Source organism: Carcharodon carcharias, chromosome 9 (assembly GCF_017639515.1).
Source record: "Carcharodon carcharias isolate sCarCar2 chromosome 9, sCarCar2.pri, whole genome shotgun sequence".
Classification (NCBI taxonomy): Eukaryota; Metazoa; Chordata; class Chondrichthyes; order Lamniformes; family Lamnidae; genus Carcharodon; species Carcharodon carcharias.
In genome coordinates, this window is record NC_054475.1 from 54,886,281 (window position 1) to 54,910,118 (window position 23,838).

Here is a 23,838-nt window from a genome sequence, read left to right on the forward strand (position 1 = left end):
CGCTAACAAGAATCTAGAGATCAACCCCTGAGGGTCCAGAGGTCTCCCCTTCCCCAAGAGTCAAGAGCTCCCCAGTGAGCCTAAAACCTGAGATTACCCCCAAGAGTCCTGAGATTACTCTGTGAGTCTAGAGATCCCCAATACACCAGAGAGTCCAGTGCTCCCCCCAAGAGTCCAGTGCCTCCCAGTGTACTTGAGAGTACAGAGGTCCACAATGTACACGAGAGTCCACAGGTCCACCCCAGAGTCCAGAGCTCTCCAGTATACCTGAGAATCCAGAGCAATGCCACCTGAGAGTACAAATCTCTGCTGGAGATCGCCCCTGGGAGTCTGGAAGTCCTCGAGTGTCCAGAAAGCACCTCCGAAAGTCCAGAGCTTCCCAATGTGCCCGAGAGTTTAGAGCTCCCCAATGTACCCAAGAGTCTAGAGCTTCCCGATGTGCCTGAGAATCCAAGATCCCCAGTGTGCCCGAGAATCCAGAACTCCCCAGTGTGCCCAGAGTCCAGAGATCCACGGTGTGCCCAGAGTCCAGAGATCCACTGTGTGCCCAAGAGTCCAGTGCACCCTAGTGTGTCCAGAGTCCAGAGCTCCCCAGTGTGCCCGAGAGACCAGAGCTTCCCAGTGTGCCCAAAAGTCCAGTGCTCCCCTGTATACCCAAGAGTCTAGAGCTTCCTGATGTGCTTGAGAATCTAGAGATCCCCCGTGTGTCCGAGAGTCCAGAGCTCCCCAGTGTGCTCAGAGTCCAGAGATCCACTGTGTGCCTGAGAATCCTGTGCTCCCTAGTGTGCCCAAAAGTCCAGTGCTCCCCAGTGTGCCCAAGAGTCCAGAGCTCCCCAGTGTGTCAAGAATCCAGAACTCTCCAGTGAACCCAAGTGTCCAGTGCTCCCCAGTGTACTTGAAGATCCAGAGCTCACCAGTGTGCCCCAGAGTCCAGAGCTCTCTCGTGTACATGGCAGAGCTACCTAGGGTACCTGAGGGTCCATAGCTCGCCAATGTACCCGAGAGTCCAGAGCTCCCCCATGTGCAAAGAATCCCGAGATCCCCAGTGTCCAGAGCTCTCCAGTGTGCCCAAGATTCCAGAGCTGCCCAGTGCACCCGAGGGTCCAGGGATCCCAAGTGCACATGAGGGTCCAGAGATCACCAGTATGCCCCAGTGGCCAGAGACCCCTCGTGTACGAGACAGTCCAGAGCTCTCTAGGGTGCTTGAGAGTCCACAGATCCCCAATGTACCCGAGAGTCCAGAGCTCCCCACTGTGCCCAAAAGTCCAGAGCTCCCAAGTTGCCCATGTCCAGAGCTCGCCAGTATCCCCGAGAGTCCAGAGCTCCCAAGTGAACACGTGAGTCCAGCACTCTCCAGTGAATGTGAGAGTCCACAGCTCCCCACTGTGCCCGAGAGTCCAGAGCTCCCCCAAGAACCTGGAGATCAACCCGCCTGGGAGACCAGAGATCCCATCGCTCCCCCACAGCCCACCTCCGTCCCGGGCGTCCAGAGCTCCCCATTGTGCCCGAGAGACCAACCAGAGCTCCTCACAAAAATCTAATATCAACCCCCCGAGGGTGCAGAGATCACCTCTTCCACAAGAGTCCAGAGCTTCCCAGTGTACCCGACAGTGCAGAGCTCCCCAGTGTGCCCCAGAGCTAACCCACCAGTGAACCTGAGTGTCCTGAGCTCCCCAGTGTGCCCCAGAGTCCAGAGCTCCCCAGTGTGCCTGAGAGTCCAGTGCTTCCTACAAGAATCTTGAGATCAACTCACCCGAGGAACCAGAGACGCTATCATCACCACCAACCCCCCTCCTCCAGGTGTCCAAAGCTCCATAGTGTGCCCGAGAGACTAGAGCTCCCCCAAGAACCTAGAGACCAAACCGCCTGGGAGATCAGAGATACCCGCCACCCCATGAATCCAGAGCTCCCCAGTGTACCCGAGAGTCCAGAGCACTGTAGTGTGGCTGAGAGACCGGAGTCCCTGCCAAGATTCTAGAGACCAACCCCCCGAAGGTCCAGAGATCTCCCCTTCCCCTTGAATCCAGAGCTCCCAGGTGTACCCGAGTCCTGAGATTACACCACGATTCTAGAGATCCCAAAGTACCAGAGAGTCCAGTGCCCTCCCTGAGAGTCCAGAGCTCCCCCATGTAGAGTCCGGAGCTCCCAAGTGCACTCAAGAGTACAGAGATCCACAACGTACATGAGAGTTCACAGCTCCGCCCCAGAGCTTCCCAGTGCACCAGAGAATCCAGAGCTCCCCAGTGTTCCAGAGAGTCCAGAGCTCTCTAGTTCACTTGAGAGTCCATAAATCAGCCACTTGAGAGTCCTGAGATTCCCCCCACCCCCATCCCCTGGAGACTGGAGGCTCTCCCTCCCCCCAAAAGAGTCCATAGCTCCCCAGTGTACCCAGGAATACAGAGCTCAGAGGCCAGAGAATCCTGAGATCCAGCCCCCGCCTGGCTCCCAGCAGTCTGGAGATCACCCCTGAGAGTCCAAAACTCCTCAGTGTGCCCAAGAGTCCAGCACCCCCCGAGAATCCAGAGCTTCCTGGTTTTCCTGAGAGTCTATAGCTCCCGAGTGTACCTGAGCATCCAGAGCCAGCCCGAGAGTCCAGGTGCCCTGGGAAGAGTGTCTTGCAGTCAGCATCATGATGAAGAAGCCTGGGAAGAGTGTCCTGCGGTCAGCATCGCGGTGAAGCAGTCTGGGAAGAGCATCTTGCAGTCAGCATTATGGTGAAGCAGCCTGGGAAGAGTGTCCTGCAGTCAGCATCACGGTGAAGCAGCCTGGGAAGAGTGTCCTGCAGTCAGCAATGCGGTGAAGCAGTCTGGGAAGAGTGTTCTGATGTCAGTTCTTATTGAAAATAATAAGAGTGACATCACAAGACAGCGCAAGAGAGCGGTGGAGAGATCAGAGCCAGCGCGAGTACGGGGAAGCTTCAAAAAGTGACATCAGCACAAAGGTGAGAGCTGATTGGTGAGTAATGGGTAAGTGTTTTTCTCCAATTCTTTTTTCCAGTTTAAAATAGGTTAAGCTAAGGAAAGATAAGAGTTCTAGTTTTTATTTAAAGTACATAAATAATTTAACTTTTTAAAATTGTATTTAACTTAAAGTAAGGTTTTTTTTATTCAACTAGAGGCATGTTTAGGGCAGCCCAGTGCTGTGTTATGTACTGCCTGCAACATGTGGGAAGTCCTAGACATTCCTTGCGCTTTGACTGGCCACTTGTGCAGGAAGTGCCACTAGCTGCAGTTACTTGAGCTCCGCGTTTTGGAGCTTGAGTGGCAGCTGGAGGCACTGAGGCGCATCTGCGAGGCTGAGAGTTTCGTGGACAGCACGTTTTTAGACGTGGTCAACAAAAACAAAAATATCTGGAAAAACTCAGCAGGTCTGACAGCTTACGGCAGGTACTAAGGGCTCAAAACAGCAGAAACCCTAGAGGAGTATAGAATGTGTAGGGGGGAACTTAAAAGGAAATTAGGAGAGCATAAAGGAGACATGAAAAAACATTGGCAGGTAAAATAAAGGGAAATCCAAAGTTATTTTACAAGTACATTAAGAGTAAGAGGATAACTAGGGAAAAAGTAGGGCCTATTAAAGACAATAGTGATAATTTGTGGAGCCAGAAGACGTAGGTAGGATTCTAAATGAATACTTTGTGTCGGTGTTCACAAGTGAGAGGGACGATGTGGGTATGGAAATCAGGCAGAAGGACTGTGATATAATTAAAGAAATTAGCATAGACAGGGAGGAGGTTCTTAGTGGCCTGGCAGGCTTAAAAGTAGATAAATCTCCAGGCCCGGATTAAATGTTGAGTGAGGCAAGGAAGGAGACAGCAGGGGTGCTGGCAATAATTTTCAATACCTCTCTGGCCACAGGAGAGATGCCAGAGGATTCGAGGACAGCCAATGTGGTACCGTTATTCAAGAAGGGAGGAAGGAATAAACCAGAGAACTACAGGCCAGTCAGTCTAGCCTCAGTGGTGGGGAAACTATTGGAAGCAATTCTGATGGACAGAATAATTCTACACTTGGAGAGGCAGGGATTAATTAAGGACAGTCAGCATGGCTTTGTTAAGGGGAGGTCATGTCTGACCAATTTGATTGAATTTTTCGAAGAGGTGACCAGGTATGTAGATGAGGACAATGCATTTGATGTAGTCTATTTGGACTTTAGTAAGGCTTTTGATAAGGTCCCGCATGGGAGACTGATAACGAAGGTAAGAGCCCATGGGATCCAAGGCAATTTGGCAAATTGTATCCAGAGTTGGCTGAGTGGCAGGAAGCAGAGGGTGATGGTCCAGGGGGGTTTTTGTGACTGGATGCCAGGGATTGGCATGGGTCCTTTGCTGTTTGTGGTAATATAAACGATTTAGACTTGAATGTAGGAGGGTTTATCAGTAAGTTTGCGGATGACACAAAAATTGGTGGCGTTGTAAATAGTGAGGATGGCCTTAGATTACAGGAGGATATAGATGGGCTGGTCAGATTGTCTGCTCAGTGGCAAATGGAATTTAATCCGGATAAATGTGAGGTGCACTTGGGCAGGACAAACAAGGCACGGGAATACATGATGAATGGTAGGACCCTGGGAAGGACTGAGGATCAGACGGACCTTGGTGTGCATGTCCACCGGTCCCTTAAGGTAGCGGGACAGGTAGATAAGGTTGTTAAGAAGGCAAATGGGATACTTGCAGAGGCATAGAATATAAGAGCAGGGAGGTTATGCTGGAACTGTATAAAACGCTGGTTATGCCACAGCTAGAGTATTGCATGCAATTCTGGAATCCGCATTATAGGAAGGATGTGATTGCACTAGAGAGAGTGCAGAGGAGATTTACCAGGACAGTGCCTGGGCTGGAGAGTTTTAGTTATGAGAAGAGATTGGATAGAGTTATTTCCCTGGAGCAGAGGAGATTGAGGGGGGACATGATTGAGGTGTAAAAGATTATGAGGGGCATAAATAGGGTAGACAGGAAGGAACTTTTTCCCTTGGTGGAGGGATCAATAACCAGGGGGCATAGATTTAAGGTAAGGGACAGGAGGTTTAGAGGGGATGCGAAGAAGAATTTTTTCACCCAGAGGGTGGTGGGAATCTGGAACTCACTGCCTGAAAGGGTGATAGAGGCAGAAACCCTCATAACATTTAAGGAGCATTTGCGATCTCATGGCATACAATGCTATGGGCCTAGTGCTGGAAAATGGGATTAGAATAGTTAGGTACTTGTTTGCTCGGTGCAGACTTGATGAGTCAAAGGGCCTTTTTCTGTGCTGTAGAGCTCTATGACTCTAGCTCCCCAGTGTACCTGAGACTTCAGATCTCCCCAGTGAACAAAGAGTCCAGAGCCCCCCAGTAAACAGAGTCCAGAGCTGCCCAGTGTACCTGAGAGTTCTGAGCTCCCCAATGTACCAGAGAGTCTAGAAAGCCCCAGTGTACGAAAGAGCCCAGAGCTCCCCAGTGCAGTTGAAAGTCCAGAGCAGCCCCGAGAATCCAGAGCTCTCCAGTGTACCCATGAATTCAAAGCTCCCCAGTGCAAAAGGAGCCCAGGGCTCCTCAATGTACCCAAGAATCCTGAGCTCCTCGATGTACTGCAGAGTCCAGAACTCCCTAGTGTACGTGAGAGTCCAGAGCTCCCCAGTGAACCTAAGGGTCCAGAGGTCCCCAGTGTACCTAGTGAGCGCAACAGCCCAGAGGTCCCTAGTGTACCAAAGAGTCCAGAGCTCCCCAGTGTACCTGAGAGTCCAGAGCTCCTCTGCATGCCCAAGAGCCCAGAGCTCTCTAGTGAACCCGAGAGTCTAGAACTCCCCAGTGTTCCCGAAAGTCCAGAGCTCCCCAGAGCACCAGAGAGTCCAGAGCTCCCCAGTGTTCCTGATTGTCCAGAACTCTCTTGTGTACCCAACAGTCCAGAGATATCAGCCCCCCGAGAATCCTGAGATCCTCTGCCACAACCCCTGGAGACCGGAGCTCAGCCCAGGAGGTCCATAGTTTCCCAGTGTACCCGGGAATCCTGAGATCAGAGCCCTGAGAATCCCGGGATTCACCCTCCGTCCCTCCCTGGGAGTCTGGCCACCCAGTGTGCCTGAGAGTCCAAAGCTCCGCAGTGTGTCCGAACGTCCAGAGCATTCCCCGAGAATCCAGAGATTCCCGGTGTTCCCCAGAGTCCGTAGTTCCCTAGTGTACCTGAGAGTCCAGAGCAACCCTGGGAGTCCAGAGCCCCGCATGCTGCTCAATACTCCAGAGTACCCCAGGGTGCCCAAGAATCCAGAGCTCCCCAGTGTACCTGAGAGTCCAGAGCTCCCCAGTGAACCTGAGGTTCCAGAGGTCCCCGGTGTACTGAGTGTGCGTGACAGTCCAGAGGTCCCCAGTATACCCAAGAGCCCAGAGCTCCCCAGTGTATCCAAGCGTCCAGAGCTCCCCAGTGCACCACAGTCCAAAGTTCCCCAGTGTTCCCAAGAGCCCAGAGCTCTCTTGTGTACCCGAGAATCCAGAGATATCAGCCCCCTGAGAGTCCTGAGATCTCCCGCCACCATCCCGGGAGACTGGAGCTTGGCCCAGGGAGTCCATAGTTTCCCAGTGTACCCGGGAATCCTGAGATCAGAGCCCAGAGAATCCCGGGATCCACCACCCCCCCACACCACCAGGAGTATGGCCATCCCCCCACAGAGAGTCCAGAGCTCCCCAGTGTACCCGAGAGTCAAAGCTCCGCAGTGTGCACAAACGTCCAGAGCACTCCCTGAGAATCCAGAGCTCCCTGGTGTTACCGCGGGTCCATAGTTCCCACGTGGACCTGAGTCCAGAGCGCCAAGACTGCCCAAAAGTCCAGAGTATGTCAGGGTGCTCAAGAGTCCAGAGCTCCCCAGTAAACCAGAGACTCCAGAGGTCACCAGTATACTGACTGTGCGCGACAGTCCAGAGGTCCCCAGTGTACCCATTAGTCCAGAGCTCCCTAATTTGCTCAAGAATCCAGAGATCTGTAGTGTAACTGAGGTCCCTGAGCTCCCCAACATGCCCCAGAGTCCAGAACTTACTCGTGGACATGACAGTCCAGAGGTCCCCAGTGTGCCCAAGACACCAGGCCTCCCTAATGTGCTCGAGAGTCTAGAGCTCCTCAGGGTACCTGAGATTGCAGAGCTCTCCAGTAACACCTACAGTCCACAGTTCAACAGAACACCCGAGAATCCAGAGATCCCCAGTGTGCCCAAGAATCCAGGTTTTTCCCTAGGGTCCAGGGATCCCCAGTGTGCTCGAGAGGCCAGAGATCCATGGTGCATCCAACAGTGCAGAGCTCCCCAGAGTGCCCGTGAGTCCAGAGCTCCCCAGTGCACCAGAGAGTCCACAGCTCCTCAGTGTTCCCGAGTGTCCAGAACTCTCTAGTGTACCTGAGAGTCCAGAGATATCCGCCTTCCCAAGAGTCCTGAGATCCTGCATCACCATCCCAGGAGACTGGAGCTCAGAGTTCATAGCTCCCCATTGTACCCGGGAATCCAGAGATCAGAGCCCAGAGAATCTTGGCGTCCAGAGGCCCTCAGTCTGCCCAACAGTCCAGAGCACCCCAGTGTACCCGAGAGTCCAGAGCTCCACAACTTACCCGAGAGTCCTTACATCCCCAAGAGTCCACATCTCCCCAACGTGCCCGAGAAGCCAGAGCTCCCGAGTGACCCCTAGAGACCAGAGTTCCCATTCGTGCCTGAGAGTCCAGAGCTCCCCAGAACACCTGAGAGTCCAGAGATCCCTAATGCGCCCGATGCGCCCCCACCCCCACCCCAGGAGTCCAGAGCAGACCTGATAGTCCAGGGTTTCACAGTGTGCCCAGAGCTCCCAGGTGTGCCCAGAGTCCAGAGATTCCTAGCATACACCACAGTCCAGCGCTCCACAGTGCACCTGAGTGTCCAGAGCTCCCCAGTGTACTTGAGGGTCCAGAGCTCCCTGGAGTACCTGAGGGTCCACAGCTCCCCAACATACCCAAGAGTCCAGAGCTCCCCAACGCGCCTGAGAGTCCAGAGCTTCCCAGTGTAGCGGAGAGTCCAGAGTTCCACAGTTTACCCAAGAGTCCAGAGCTCCCCAGTGCACCCAAGAGTCCAGAGCTCTCTAGTGTACCCGAGAATCCAGATCTCAGCCCACCAAGAGTCCTGAGACCCTTTGCCCACCATCCCCCACACTCCCTGGAGACTAGAGTCCACACCCACCTGGGATTCTGGAGCTCCTCAGCCCAGGAGTCCGGAGATCCCCCCAAGAGTCCAGACCTCCCCAGTGTGTCCGAGAGTCCAAAGCTCCCGAGAGTGCCTGAGATTTCAGAGCAACCTCCGAGAATCCAGAGCTCCCCAGAGTGCCCGGGAGTCCAGAGCTTCCTAGTGTATGCCACAGTCCAGAGATCCACAGTGTACCCGAGATCCCCAGTGTAGCTGAAAGTCCAGAGTTACCCAATGTGCCCAAGAGTCCAGAGCTCTCCAGTGTCCCAGAAAGTCCAGAACCCCACCCCCGAAAGTCCACCCCTGAGAATCCAGAGGCCGCCCCGTGAGTGCAGAGATCCCCAGTGTACCCAAGAGTACAGAGGTCCCCAGTATACCTGAGTGTACAGAGATCCCGAATGTACTCGAGAATCCAGAGCACCACAATGAGCCCAAGAGTCCAGAGCTCCCCAGTGTGCCCCAGAGTCCGGAGCTCCCTAAGGTGCCTCAGACTCCACAACTCCCCAGTGTACGAGACATTCCAGAGTTCCCCAGTGCATTCGTGGGTCCAGAGCTCCCCAGTGTGCCCGAGAGTCCAGAAGTCTCCAATGTACCCAAATGTCTCGGGCTCCGCCCTCTGAGAGCCCAGAGCTGCGCCCCCCCAGAAGGTCCCGATACCACAGTCCAGTGCTCTGCATTGTACCCGAGATTCTACAGCTCCCCAGTGTAGCTGAGAGTCCAGAGCCCTCCAGTGTATGCAACAGTCTAGGGCTCCCTCCTCCGAGAACCCAGAACCCCACAGCCAAAGGTCCACCCCTAAGAGTCCAGAGGACACACCATGAGTCCAGAGATCCCCAGTGTAGCAGAGTCCACAACTCCCCAGTGTACCTGAGAGTACAGAGATTCCGAATGTACTTGAGAATCCAAAGCACACAATGAGTCCAGAGATGCTCCCGAGGGCCCAGAGCTCCCCAAAGTACCCGAGAGTGCAGAGCTCCCGAGAGTCCAGAGCTTCCCAGTCTACTCAAGAGACCAGAGCTCCCCAGTGTAGCAGAGTCCAGAGCTCTGCAGTGTACCCGAGAGCCCAGAGCTCTTTAATAATTCCTAGAGTCCAGAGCTCTGTAGTGTCCCTGAGTTTCCAGATCTCAGCTCACCAAGAGTCCTGAGACCCTTTGCCCACCACCCCCCACAGCCCTGGGAGACCAAAGCCCACAACCACCCGGGATTCGGAGCTCCTCGGTGTATCTGGGAATCCAGAGCTCAGCACCCCAAGAGTCCTGAGATCCACACAAACCCCACCCCCAGTCAGGGAGTCCAGAGATCCCCTCAAGAGTCCAGATCTCCCCAGTGTGCCCAAGAGTCCTCAGCTCCCGAGTGTGTTCGAAAGTCCAAAGCTCCCCACTGAACCCGAGAGTCCAGGGCAATTTCTGAGAATCCAGAGCTCCCCAGTGTACCTGAGAGTACAGAGATCCCGAATGTACTCAAGAATCCAAAGCACACAATGAGCCAGAGTGCAGAGCTCCCCAGTGTGCCCCAGAGTCCAGAGCTCCCTAAAGGTGCCCCAGGCTCCACAGCTCCCCAGTGTATGCAACAATCCAGGGTTCCCCAGTGCATTCAAGGGTCCAGAGCTCCCCAGTGTATCTGAGGGTCAAGAGCTCGCCAGTATGGCCCAGAGCCCAAAGCTTCCTACTGTGCACCACAGCTCAGAGCCCCCAAGTGTACCTGAAACCTGAGAACACCCCTGGGAGTCCAGAGGCTACCCCGTGAGTCCAGAGCTCCCCAGTGTATCTGAGAGTATAGAGATCCCAAATCTCTAACCCAAAGCTCCACAGTGTGCCTGCAAGTTCAGAGCTTCCCATGTGCCCCAAAGTCCTGAGTTCCCCAAGGGTGCCCCAGACTCCAGAGATCCCCAAGTTGCCCCAGAATCCTGAGCTCCCCAAGGTAATCGAGATTCCAGTCCTCCACAGTGTACCCAAGAGTCCAGAGCTCTCCAATGCATCCGAGGGCCTAGATCCCCCAATGTACTTGCAAGTCCAGAGCTCCCCAGTGTACTCGAGAGTCCAGAGCTCCCCAGTGTGCCTGAATCCAGAGCTCCCCAGTGTGACCGAGAGTCCAGAGCTTCCTGGTGTGATGAGAGTACCGAGATCCCCAATGTACCGAGAGTCCACCGCTCTGCCCAAATGTCCAGAGTGCTCCAGTGTAACCAAGAGTCCAGAGATCCACCCCTTGAGATCACCCTGGTGGTCCAGAAATTCCCTCCCCCCACCCCACGAGTGTCCAGTTGAAAGTCAAGAGCTCCCCAGTGTACCCGATAGTCCAGATCTTGTCAATGTACCCAAAGGTCCAGAGCTTCCCAATTTACCCGAGTGTCTGGAGCTCCCCAGTGTGCCCGAGTCCAGAGCTCCTCCGTGCACCCAAGAGCACCAAGATCCCCAATGTACCAAGGGCTCACAGTCCGCCCAAGTGTCCAGAGCTCTCCAGTGTACCCGATTGTCCAGAGATCCACCCCTCAAGGTCACCCCGATAGTCTGGAGAACACCCACCCACACCCCCATGTGCCCAGAGCTCCCCCGGGGAGCCCAAAGTTCTCAAAGAGTCCAATGTACAGGAGAATCCAGAACTCCCCGGTGTACTCAAAAGTCCAGAGCTCCCCAAGGTACTAAAGAGCCCTGGGCTCCCCAGTGTGCCCGAGAATCCAGAGCTCCCCTCATATGCCTTATTGCCCAGAGCCCCCCCAGTGTACTCGAGAGTCAAGAGCCCCCCCAGTGTGCCCAAGAGTCCAGAGATACCCCCCCAGCATCAAGTGTCCAGAGTTCCCTCCAAGGGTCCACATCTCCCCAATGTGCCCAAGGTTCCAGGGCTCCCCCCAAAGTCCACTGCTCCCCAAGAATCCAGAAGTACCCAGTGTGCCCCAGAGTCCAGAGCTCCCCAACTATGCCCCAGAGTCTAGAGCACCCCTAGTCTGCCCCAGAATCCAGAGCTCCCCAGTGAACTTGAGAGTCCACAGCTCCCTAGTGCAACCATGAGTCCAGAGATCTCCAGTGAGACCAGGTGTCCAGAGCTCCCAAGTGAGCCGGAGAGTCCAGACATCCCCAGTGTTCCCGAGAGCCCAGGGCTCTCCCGAGAGTCCAGAGCTCTGCCCTGCGAGATCACACCTGGAGTCCGGAGATCCCCCTGAGTGTCCAATGAAACTCCCAAAAGTCCAGAGCTCCCCAATGTACCAAAGAGTCTAGAGCTCCCCAGTGTACATGACAGTCCACAGCTCCCACTGTACCTGAGAGCCCACAGGTCCCCCAGTGAGTCTAGAGTTCCCCAAGAATTCCATGTGCTCGGGAGTCCAGAGTTCTCCAGTGCACCCAAGGATCCAGAGCATCCCAATCAACTCGGGAGTCCAGAGTGCCCAAGAATTCAGAGCTCCCTAGTTTACTCGAGAGTTCAGAACTCCCCAGAGTCTAATTCACTCAAGAGTCCGGTGATCCCCAGTAAGCCAGAGCTCTCCAGTGCGCCCAAGAGTCAAGATCCCCCCCTAGTGTACCGAGAACCAAAAGCTCCCCAATGTACTAAAAAGTCCAGAGTTACCCAGCATGCCTGAGAATCCAGAGCTCTCCAAGCATGCCTGAGAATCCAGGGCTGCCCCGAGAGCCCAGGGCAACCCCGAGAATCCAGAGCTCCCCAGTGTACTTGAGAGTTCAGAGCTCCCCAGTGTACCTGAATTTGGAACTCCTCAGTGTGACCAAGAGTCCAAAGCTCCTCCGTGTACCTGATAGTAGAGTTCCCAAATGTACCGAGAGTCCACAGCTTTGCGCAAGTGTCCAGAGCTCTCTTGTGTACCCAATAGTCCAGAGATCCATCCTTCGAGATCGTCCCAGTAGTCCAGAGAACCGCCACCCCCCTGAATGTCCAGAGCTCCTCCAAGAAGTCCAGAGTACCCAAGAGCCCAGAGCTCCCCAAGAGAGTCCAGGTGTCCAGAAGTCCCCAGTGAGCCAGAGATTCTCCAGTGTGCCCGAGAGTTCAGAGATCCCCAGTACGCCCAAGAGTCTACAGCTCCAAGTGCATCTGAAAGACCATAGTTCCCTAGGATCCCCACAGTGCAAAGTTCTCCGTGTGCCCAAGAGTCAAGAGTCCCTGGCATACCCGAGAGCCCAGAGCTCCCCAATGTACTAAAAAGTCCAGAGCTCCCCAAGCATGCCCAAGAGTCCAGAGTGCCAAAGAATCCAGAGCTCCTCAGTGTACCTGAGAGTACCAAGATCCCCAATGTACCAAGAGTCCACAGCACCCCAAGAGTCCAATTCACTCAAGAGTCCGGTGATCCCCAGTGAGCCCAGAGGCCCCCAGTGAGCCAGAGAGTTGAGAAATTCCCAGTGTGCCCAAGAGTCCACAACTCCCAGTGCACCTGAAGGACCAGGTGCCCACACAGTGCACAGTTCTCCAGTGTGCCGAAGAGTCCAGAGCTCCCCAGTGAACTCCAGAGTCCAGAGACCCCAGTGTACTTGAGAGTCAAGAGATGCCGGTGTACCCGATAGTCCAGATCTCATCAATGTACCCGAGAGCACAGAGCCTCCCAGTGTACCCAAGTCCAGAGCTCCCCAATTTACCTGAGCATCCACAGCGCCCCAGTGTGCCTGAGAGACCAGAAATATCCCCAACCCCGAGTGTTGAGAGATTACCCCCGAGATCCCCAGTGTACCCAAGACACCAAAGCACCCTCCAAGAGTCCAGAGCTCCCTAATAAACCCTAGAGCCCACAGCTCCTCAGTGTGGGTGAGTCCAGAGTTCACCAGTGTGCCTGAGAGTACAGACCTCCCCAGTATACCCCAGAGTCCTGGGTCCCCAACATACCCGAGAGTCCGAGCTCCCCAGTAAACCCAATAGACAAGAGCTTGCTGGTGTGCCCGAGTGTCCAGACCTCCACAGTATAGCTGAGAGTCCTGAGCTCCAGTGTGCCCGTGGGTCCAGAGCTCCCCATTGTGCCCGAGAGCCCAGAGCATCCCAATTTACCCGAGATTCCACAGCACCCCAGTGTGCCTAAGAGTCCAGAGACACCCCCCAACCCCAAGAGTCCACAGCTCCCCAGCGTGCCCCAGAGTCCAGAGCACCCCAAGTGTGCCCCAGGCTCCCCAGTGCACCTGAGAGTCAAGAGCACTCCAGTGTACCTGAGACCAGAGCTCCCCAGTGTACCTGAGAGTCCAGATCTCCACTAGTGCGACCAAGAGTTCAGAGCTCCCAAATGTGCCCGAGTCCAGAACTCCTCAGTGTACCCAAGAGTCAACAGCTTCCCAGTCCACCTGATTCCAGAGCTCCCCAGTGTACACGAGAGACCAGAGCTCCCCCCAAGAGTTCACCTCTGCCCAGTGTGCCCGAGAGTCCAGGCCCCCGCCCCCCGAGATCCAGGGCTCCCCCAAGGGTCCAGAGGTCCCCAGTGTGCCCCAGAGTCCAGAGCACCCCAAAATCCAGAGCTTCCCAGTGTACTCAAGAGTCCACAGCTCCCCAGCGTACCCGTGTCCAGAGCTCTGCAATGCAGTCAAGAGTCCAGAGCTCTCCAATGCACCTGAGGGTCCAAAGCACCCCAATGTACTCGAGAGTCCAGAGCTCCCCAGTGTACTCGGGAGTCCAGAGCTCCCCAGTGTACTCGGGAGTCCAGAGCTCCCCAGTGTATGTGAAAGTCCACAGCTCCCCAGTGAGTCCAGTGTTCCCCAAGAGTACAATGTACTCTGGAGTCCAGAGTTCTCCAGTGCACCCGAGGGTCCAGAGCACCCCAATTAATTCGGGAGTCCAGAGTACCCAAGAGTCCAGAGCTTCCCTGTGTACCCGATAGCCCAGGGCTCCCCCAGAGAGTGCAGAGTTCCCCAAGAGTCCAATTTACTCGAGTGTCCGCTGATCCCCAGTGAGCTCAGGTGTCCAGAGGTCCCCAGTGAGCCCAAGAGTCCACAGCTCCCAGTGCACCTGAAGGACTAAAGTTCCCTAGATCCCCCCACAGTGCAGAGTTCTCCAGTGCACCCAAGAGTCAAGAGTCCCCCCAGTGAGCCCAAGAATCCAGAGCTCCCCAGTGAACCCGAGGGTCCAGAGCCCCCAAGCGTGCCTAATAGTCTGGAGCTCCCCAGTGTGCTGAAGAGTCCAGAGCTCCCGAGAGCCCAGATCTCCCCAGTGTGCCTGAATCCAGAGCTCCCAGTGTAACCAAGAGTCCAAAGCTCCCCGGTGTGCCTGAGAGTCCAGAGCTCCTCCATGCATCCGAGATCCCCAATGTACTGAGAGTCCACAGCTCTGCCCAGGTGTCTAGAACTCTCCAGTGTACTTGACAGTTCAGAGATCCACCCCTCGAGATAACCCCGGTAGTCCGGAGAACAACCAGAACACCCCCAGGGATTCCAGAGTTCCCAAAGTATCCAACGTACTCGAAAGTCCGAGCTCCCCAGTGTACTCAAGAGTCCAGAGCTCCCCAATGCACCTGAACGTCCAGAGCTCCCTAGATACTCCGACAGTACAGAGCTCCCAAGTATGCCCCAGAGTCCCCAAGTGTACTCGAGATTCAAGAGCCCCCCAGCGTACCCGATAGTCCAGATCTCGTCCATGTACCCAAGAGCCCAGAGCTCCCAAATGTACTCAAGGGTCCAGACCTCCCTCCAAGAGTCCAGAGTTCCCCAATGAACCCAAGAGTCCAGAGCTCCCCATGGTGCCAGAGAGTCCAGAGCTCCCTATGGTGCCCGAGAGTCCAGAGCTCCCCAGTGTGTCTGAGTCCAGAGCTCCCTATGGTGCCCGAGAGTCCAGAGCTCCCCATGGTGCCCGAGTCCAGAGCTCCCTATGGTGCCCGAGTCCAGAGCTCCCTATGGTGCCCGAGAGTCCAGAGATCCCCATGGTGCCCAAGAGTCCAGAGCTCCCCAGTGTGTCCAAGCGTCCAGAGCTCTCCAGTATGCCTGAGGGTCTAGAGCACCCCAGTGTGCCGAGGGTCCAGAGTTCCCCAATTTACCTGAACATCCACAGACCCTCAATGTGCCTGAGAGTACACAAGCCTGTGAGTACAGAGGATCTCCCTTACCCTGAGCGCCTAGAGATTACCCCCGAGAGTCCAGGGCTCCCCAGTATGCCCTAAAGCTCAGAGCTCCTCCGTGTATCCAAGAGTACTAAGATCCCCAATGTACCGAGAGTCCACAGATCCGCCCAAGTGTCCAGAGCTCTCCAGTGTACCCAATAGTCCAGAGATCCACCCCTTGAGATCGGCCTGGTAATCTGGAGAACCCCCGAGTGTCCAGAGCTCCCCCAGTGATTCCAGAGTTCCCACAGAGTCCAATGTACTCGAGAGTCCAGAGCTCCCCAGTGTACTAAAGAATCCAGGGCTCCCCAAGTGTGCCGAGAGTTCAGAGCTCCCCATTGAGCCCAAGAGGCCAGGGCTCCCCAGTGCACCTGAAGGTCCAGAGCTCTCTAAATCCCCCAACCGTGCAGAGCTCCCCAGTGTGCCCTAGAGTCCAGAGCACTCCAGTGTACTCAAGAGTTAAGAGCCCCCCAGTGTACCCAATAGGCCAGATCTCGTCAATGTACCGAGAAGCCCAGAGCTCCCCTATGTACCCAAGAGTCCAGAGCTATACTGTGCACCCAAGGTTCCAGAGTACCCCAACGTACTCGGGAATCCACTGCTCCCCAATGTACCCAAGAGTCCAGAGCTCTCCAGGGCACCAGAAGGTCCAGAGCTCCCTTGGTGCCCCCATAGTGCCGAGCTCTCCAGTGTGCCCAAAAGTCCAGAGCTCCCCAAGTATGACCAAGAGTCCAGAGCTCCACAATATCTCAGAATCCTGAACTCCCCACCCGAGAGTGCAGAGCTCCCCAATGTGCCCAAGAGTCCAAAGCACTCCCACCCCCAAGAGTCCAGAGTTCCCCAATGTGCAGGGTACAGGAAACCTATACACCTACATTCAGCAAAAGTCATAGGGCTTCTGTCCTACTTTTGAATTAAGCAGCTCTGTTTTGTGACCCTGATCAGTTTTTCAGCCTCTCCGCATCTGCTTGGAACAGTTACTGAAGAGGAATCAGACCCATATGCAGACCGGGATTGGGCCCGGGCCCAGGCGCAGACTGGGGTCAGATCCAGACCCAGACGCAGACAGGGGTCAGACCGAGCCCAGACAGACTGGCACCAGACTGTGTCCACATTACGATATGCAGGTTCAGTCTAACTTTATTTCCATAATGTCACACCCTTCAACTCAACAAGTAGAATTACACAGTGGAGTAGGTAAAATGATTCAGTAACATATCTAATCACTATCATACAATAGAATATACAGGCAGACAATGCTTGAACTCAGAAAAACACGGCCAATTGTACAGTTGAGCTAAGCAGACAGATTAGCACCAATGGGCTTGGAGCACAGAAAGCGAACAAGTGGGATTTGGATTTGCGATGGGAACAGTGGCCCCCAGAATGAGATTGGGATGAGGAGTGGCAGGGATAGGTGAATGGAGACAGGATACAACAGGATAAGGGTAATAAACACACACTTTAGAACTTATTACAAAGGATATATGGCACAGAACCAGGCCACTCATCCCAGCCAACCCATGCCAGTTCCCTTGGATGGTCCCCCGAAGGAAGGTTTGAAGTTGTTCCAGCGATGAGTATCCAGAATCTCATCAGCCGCTGTCACACGCACAGTGAATATCATAAACACAGTATGCGCTGGACAGAGGCTAACCTGCATCATGGACTATCTCACAGCTCCTGGGCCGCCCAGCAATCTGAAACGCCTGATGGAAAACAGAGTTTGAGTGGAGTCCGAACCTTCAAACCAGTTCCAACTTGCAATCACAGAACTTTTTGTAGCTGTTAGTATAATAGAGACCTCACTCATCTCCAATAATGGTTAGTCAACCTCCTCCTCTGGCTCTACATGTTCTTGCTGAGATTTAGCTGTACAGCTCCTGGCAATTTTGCCAAAGTGGCCAATCCTTCTGTGTGAGCCTAGGCAGCTGGCAGGTTAAGGCACCATGGGCAGCATCACCTAAAAGCAAAGCCTCATCTTGCTGTAATCCAAATAAAAGCAAATTTTATAACATCAGTCACTGGGCTGTGCTCAAGAGTGGGAACTTAATCTGATGTTACCACTGCCAAATCACAACCAGACCAACTGCACCTCCCACCACCACAGTGTCATCTGAATGGTTCTACCTCCTGGGCCAGACAGGTCATCCTGAAGCTGCCCATTGGTCTCTGGAGTTTGCTGATGGCAGTCTGGGCTGCAATAGGCTGCCTCCAATTGGTTCCAGTGTCAAGCAATTCCCATTCCTGGCTCCAATCCAGCAAACCTGGACTCCAGGGTGAAAATAAAGTTGGCTTCATGGTGAATAAACAGAGAGCACTTAGGAGTTGGCTCACACATCAATAGCCACTGAATAACTGGCCTTAGAGCTCTATCTTATCACGATTATCCACATTTAGAAAAAAAACTGTGAGGGAGTTTTTAAAAACTATGGTCCCCATCTGGTCTGTGCAGGTCAACACCTCACAGTCTAGAAGACGGGGCATAAAGATCAGGTAACCTGTTAATGGAAGACAGTGGAGGAGTTTGGAATCCTCGTTCAAAACATGGTGCGTTGAAACTTGGGAGTGAATCCGTTAAGTGCATGGAAGAATCCCAAAAGAATACAACAGATGGCAGGTTTGATACAATGAAGGCAACACCTTGTAAAACAGTCAATGGAACCTGTTTATTCTGCAGATTACCAAGCAGAGGCCATCACTACCCGTGTTGTGCTAGTATGTAACAAACAAGAGAGAATTGATAAAAACAAAAAAACTGCGGATGCTGGAAATCCAAAACAAAAACAGAATTACCTGGAAAAACTCAGCAGGTCTGGCAGCATCGGCGGAGAAGAAAAGAGTTGACGTTTCGAGTCCTCATGACCCTTCGACAGAACTTGAGTTCGAGTCCAGGAAAGAGCTGAAATATAAGCTGGTTTAAGGTGTGTGTGTGGGGGGCGGAGAGATAGAGAGACAGAGAGGTGGAGGGGGTTGGTGTGGTTGTAGCGACAAACAAGCAGTGATAGAAGCAGATCATCAAAAGATGTCAACAACAATAGTACAATAGAACACATATGTGTTAAAGTTAAAGTTGGTGATATTATCTAAACGAATGTGCTAATTAAGAATGGATGGTAGGGCACTCAAGGTATAGCTCTAGTGGGTTTTTTTTTATTTTATATAATGGAAATAGGTGGGAAAAGGAAAATCTTTATAATTTATTGGGAAAAAAAAAAGAAGGGGGAAACAGAAAGGGGGTGGGGATGGGGGCGGGGACTCACGACCTAAAGTTGTTGAATTCAATATTCAGTCCGGAAGGCTGTAAAGTCCCTAGTCGGAAGATGAGGTGTTGTTCCTCCAGTTTGCGTTGGGCTTCACTGGAACAATGCAGCAAGCCAAGGACAGACATGTGGGCAAGAGAGCAGGGTGGAGTGTTAAAATGGCAAGCGACAGGGAGGTTTGGGTCATTCTTGCGGACAGACCGCAGGTGTTCTGCAAAGCGGTCGCCCAGTTTACGTTTGGTCTCTCCAATGTAGAGGAGACCACATTGGGAGCAACGAATGCAGTAGACTAAGTTGGGGGAAATGCAAGTGAAATGCTGCTTCACTTGAAAGGAGTGTTTGGGTCCTTGGACGGTGAGGAGAGAGGAAGTGAAGGGGCAGGTGTTGCATCTTTTGCGTGGGCAAGGGGTTGTGCCATAGGAGGGGGTTGAGGAGTAGGGGGTGATGGAGGAGTGGACCAGGGTGTCCCGGAGGGAGCGATCCCTACGGAATGCCGATAAGGGGGGTGAAGGGAAGATGTGTTTGGTAGTGGCATCATGCTGGAGTTGGCGGAAATGGCGGAGGATGATCCTTTGAATGCGGAGGCTGGTGGGGTGATAGGTGAGGACAAGGGGGACCCTATCATGTTTCTGGGAGGGAGGAGAAGGAGTGAGGGCGGATGCGCGGGAGATGGGCCGGACACGGTTGAGGGCCCTGTCAACGACCGTGGGTGGAAAACCTCGGTTAAGGAAGAAGGAGGACATGTCAGAGGAACTGTTTTTGAATGTAGCATCATCGGAACAGATGCGACGGAGGCGAAGGAACTGAGAGAATGGGATGGAGTCCTTACAGGAAGTGGGGTGTGAGGAGCTGTAGTCGAGATAGCTGTGGGTGTCGGTGGGTTTGTAATGGATATTGGTGGACAGTCTATCACCAGAGATTGAGACAGAGAGGTCAAGGAAGGGAAGGGAAGTGTCAGAGATGGACCACGTGAAAATGATGGAGGGGTGGAGATTGGAAGCAAAATTAATAAATTTTTCCAAGTCCTGACGAGAGCATGAAGCAGCACCGAAATAATCATCGATGTACCGGAGAAAGAGTTGTGGAAGGGGGCCGGAGTAGGACTGCAACAAGGAATGTTCCACATACCCCATAAAGAGACAGGCATAGCTGGGGCCCATGCGGGTACCCATAGCCACACCTTTTATTTGGAGGAAGTGAGAGGAGTTGAAGGAGAAATTGTTCAGCGTGAGAACAAGTTCAGCCAGACGGAGGAGAGTAGTGGTGGATGGGGATTGTTCGGGCCTCTGTTCGAGGAAGAAGCTAAGGGCCCTCAGACCATCCTGGTGGGGGATGGAGGTGTAGAGGGATTGGACGTCCATGGTGAAGAGGAAGCGGTAGGGGCCAGGGAACTGGAAATTGTTGATGTGACGTAAGGTGTCAGAGGAATCACGGATGTAGGTGGGAAGGGACTGGACAAGGGGAGAGAGAAGGGAGTCAAGATAACGAGAAATGAGTTCTGTGGGGCAGGAGCAAGCTGAGACGATCGGTCTACCGGGGCAGTTCTGTTTGTGGATTTTGGGTAGGAGATAGAAGCGGGCCGTCCGAGGTTGGGCAACTATCAGGTTGGAAGCTGTGGGAGGGAGATCCCCAGAGGAGATGAGGTCAGTGACAGTCCTGGAAACAATGGCTTGATGTTCAGTGGTGGGGTCATGGTCCAGGGAGAGGTAGGAGGAAGTGTCTGCGAGTTGACGCTCAGCCTCCGCGTGGTAGAGGTCAGTGCGCCAGACAACAACAGCACCACCCTTGTCAGCGGGTTTGATGACAATGTCAGGGTTGGACCTGAGAGAATGGAGTGCAGTAAGTTCAGAGAGAGACAGGTTAGAATGGGTGAGAGGAGCAGAGAAATTGAGACGACTAATGTCGCGCCGACAGTTCTCAATGAAAAGATCGAGAGAAGGTAAGAATCCAGAGGGAGGGGTCCAGGTGGAGGGAGAATATTGAAGATGGGTAAAAGGATCCGTTGAACTGGGAGAGGACTCCTGCCCAAAGAAGTGAGCCCGGAGACGAAGACGGCGGAAGAAGAGTTCAGTATCATGCCGAGCCCGAAATTCATTGAGGTGAGGGCGTAAGGGTATGAAACTAAGTCCTTTGCTGAGCACTGAACGTTCAGCATCGGAGAGGGGAAGGTCAGGGGGTATAGTGAATACACGGCTGGGGTTGGGATTGGAAGATGGGGTGGGGACGGAGGGACAGGCAGGGGTGGAGGGTCCTAGATGGGTGTTGGTGTCGATGAGTTGTTGGAGCTTGCGTTCCTTAGCACTTGAGAGAAAGAGAAAAAGTTTCTTGTTGAGGCGTCGGATGAGCCGAAGGATAAAATGAAACTGGGGGCACGCGCAGCTTTGAAAAAGGGTACGGCGGTGCTGCTGGAGGGAGAGGTCGAGTGTGTTCATATGGCGGCGCATGGCACTGAGAGTGGATTTCAGAATGTGACGGGAACAGCAGTCCGAGAAACGTTTTATGTCCCGGAGATACCTGTAATCCTGGGTGGGTTCGAAACATGAGGGGTGGAATTTCAGTTGAAATCCATGTGGGGTAAGTCGGAATTGATGTTCAGACAAAGGTACTGCGAATAGCTTCGAACTGAAAGAAAAAAATAACATGATCTCAAATTATATTACAAATTCCTTACCTATTCACAGTGACAGATTTAAAGTCAATGGCATTATAATGAATCAGTACCTCACATTGGTTGGACTATATCAAGTTCTCCTATTATCAAACTTGCAAGTTTGCCACAGATGATAAATCAGGTGCTAGGCACGGTTCTAGACAAAAACTGCAGCAGACAGGGTTCCAGTCAGGACCTGCAACTAATGCTGTGTCCATAAGAAACTATACCTATCACAGTGCCCGAACAGTACCTGTAACTAACACTGAGCCCATTACATACTGTAACTAACAATGTGCCCATCAGATCTTGATGTATCCATTTGATCCTGTAACTACACCGTGGCCACCACATCCTGCAACCAGCACTGTGTCCACCACATCCTGCAACTAACAATGTGTCCATCACATCCTGCAACTAGCACTGTGTCCATCACATCCTGCAACTAGCACTGTGTCCATCACATCCTGCAACTAACACTGTGTCCATCACATTCTGCAACTAACACTGTGTCCATCACATTCTGCAACTAACACTGTGTCCATCACATCCTGCAACTAACACTGTGTCCATCGCATCTTGCAACTAACACTGTGTCCATCGCATCTTGCAACTAACACTGTGCCCATCACATCCTGCAACTAACAGTGTCCATCACATCCTGCAACTAGCACTGTGTCCATCACATCCTGCAACTAACATTGTGTCCATCACATCCTGCAACTTACAATGTGTCCATCACATCCTGCAACTAGCACTGTGTCCATCATATCCTGCAACTAACAATGTGTCCAAAACATCCTGCATATAGCACTGTGTCCATCACATCCTGCAACTAGCACTGTGTCCATCACATCCCGCAACTAGCACTGTGTCCATCACATCCTGCAACTAGCACTGTGTCCAAAACATCCTGCAACTAGCACTGTGTCCATCACATCCTGCAACTAGCACTGTGTCCATCACATCCTGCAACTAACACTGTGTCCATCACATCCTGCAACTAACAATGTGTCCATCACATCCTGCAACTAGCACTGTGTCCAACACATCCTGCAACCAGCACTGTGTCCATCACAACCTACAACTAACAGTGTCCACAACATCCTACAACTAGCACTGTGTCCATCACATCCTGCAACTAACACTGTGTCCATCACATCCTGCAACTAACACTGTGTCCATCACATCCTGCAACTAACACTGTGTCCATCACATCCTGCAACTAACACTGTGTCCATCACATCCTGCAACGAACACTGTGTCCATCACATCCTGCAACTAACACTGTGTCCATCACATCCTGCAACTAGCACTCTGTCCATCACATCCTGCAACTAACACCGTGTCCATCACATCCTGCAACTAACACTGTGTCCATCACATCCTGCAACTAACAATGTGTCCATCACATCCTGCAAATAGCACTGTGTCCATCACATCCTGCAACTAGCACTGTGTACATCACATCCTGCAACTAACACTGTGTCCATCACATCCTGCAACTTACAATGTGTCCATCACATCCTGCAACTAACACTGTGCCCATCACATCCTGCAACTAGCACTGTGTCCATCACATCCTTCAACTAACACTGTGCCCATCACATCCTGCAACTAGCACTGTGTCCATCACATCCTTCAACTAACACTGTGCCCATCACATCCTGCAACTAGCACTGTGTCCATCACATCCTTCAACATTGTGTCAATCACATCCTGCAACTAACACTGTGCCAACACATGCTGCAACTAGCACTGTGTCCATCACATCCTGCAACTAACAATGTGTCCATCACATCCTGCAACTAGCACTGTGCCACCACATCCTGCAACTAACACGGTGTCCATCACATACTACAACTAACACTGTGTCCATCACATCCTGCAACGAACACCGTGTCCATCACATCCTGCAACTAGCACTGTGTCCATCACATCCTTCAACTAACACTGTGCCCATCACATCCTGCAACTAGCACTGTGTCCATCACATCCTTCAACTAACACTGTGCCCATCACATCCTGCAACTAGCACTGTGTCCATCACATCCTTCAACACTGTGTCCATCACATCCTGCAACTAACACTGTGCCAACACATGCTGCAACTAGCACTGTGTCCATCACATCCTGCAACTAACAATGTGTCCATCACATCCTGCAACTAGCACTGTGCCACCACATCCTGCAACTAACACGGTGTCCATCACATACTACAACTAACACTGTGTCCATCACATCCTGCAACGAACACCGTGTCCATCACATCCTGCAACTAGCACTGTGTCCATCACATCCTGCAACTAACACCGTGTCCATCACATCCTGCAACTAGCACTGTGTCCATCACATCCTGCAACTAGCACTGTGTCCATCACATTCTGCAACTAACACTGTGTCCATCACATCCTGCAACTAACACTGTGTCCATCGCATCTTGCAACTAACACTGTGTCCATCGCATCTTGCAACTAACACTGTGCCCATCACATCCTGCAACTAACAGTGTCCATCACATCCTGCAACTAGCACTGTGTCCATCACATCCTGCAACTAACATTGTGTCCATCACATCCTGCAACTTACAATGTGTCCATCACATCCTGCAACTAGCACTGTGTCCATCACATCCTGCAACTAGCACTGTGTCCATCATATCCTGCAACTAACAATGTGTCCAAAACATCCTGCATATAGCACTGTGTCCATCACATCCTGCAACTAGCACTGTGTCCATCACATCCCGCAA

The 23,838-nt window shown here is 52.9% G+C and overlaps 2 protein-coding genes across 2 annotated transcripts; both read left to right on the forward strand.

Annotated features, from left to right (window-relative positions):
* The first annotated feature begins 992 nt into the window (after nucleotides 1-992).
* On the forward strand, nucleotides 993-5,912 carry LOC121282412 (protein PELPK1-like). Its single transcript, XM_041196129.1, has 2 exons — nucleotides 993-1,337; nucleotides 5,316-5,912. The coding sequence occupies exons 1-2, from the start codon at nucleotides 993-995 to the stop codon at nucleotides 5,910-5,912; spliced, it is 942 nt and encodes a 313-aa protein (XP_041052063.1).
* Nucleotides 5,913-10,004: 4,092 nt separating this feature from the next.
* Nucleotides 10,005-11,108, forward strand: LOC121282413 (protein PELPK1-like). Its single transcript, XM_041196130.1, has one exon. It carries the CDS (start codon nucleotides 10,005-10,007, stop codon nucleotides 11,106-11,108), a length of 1,104 nt encoding a protein of 367 aa, XP_041052064.1.
* The last annotated feature ends 12,730 nt before the right edge of the window (nucleotides 11,109-23,838 follow it).

Coding starts and splice junctions, on each gene's coding strand:
- LOC121282413 (XM_041196130.1), top strand. CDS start 10,005: ATGTGCCCCAAAGTCCTGAGTTCCCCAAGGGTGCCCCAGACTCCAGAG.
- LOC121282412 (XM_041196129.1), top strand. CDS start 993: ATGTACCCGAGAGTCCAGAGCTCCCCCATGTGCAAAGAATCCCGAGAT. Junction 1,338..5,315: donor CAGAGCTCCCAAGTGAACAC/GTGAGTCCAGCA, acceptor CAGTGAACAAAG/AGTCCAGAGCCCCCCAGTAA.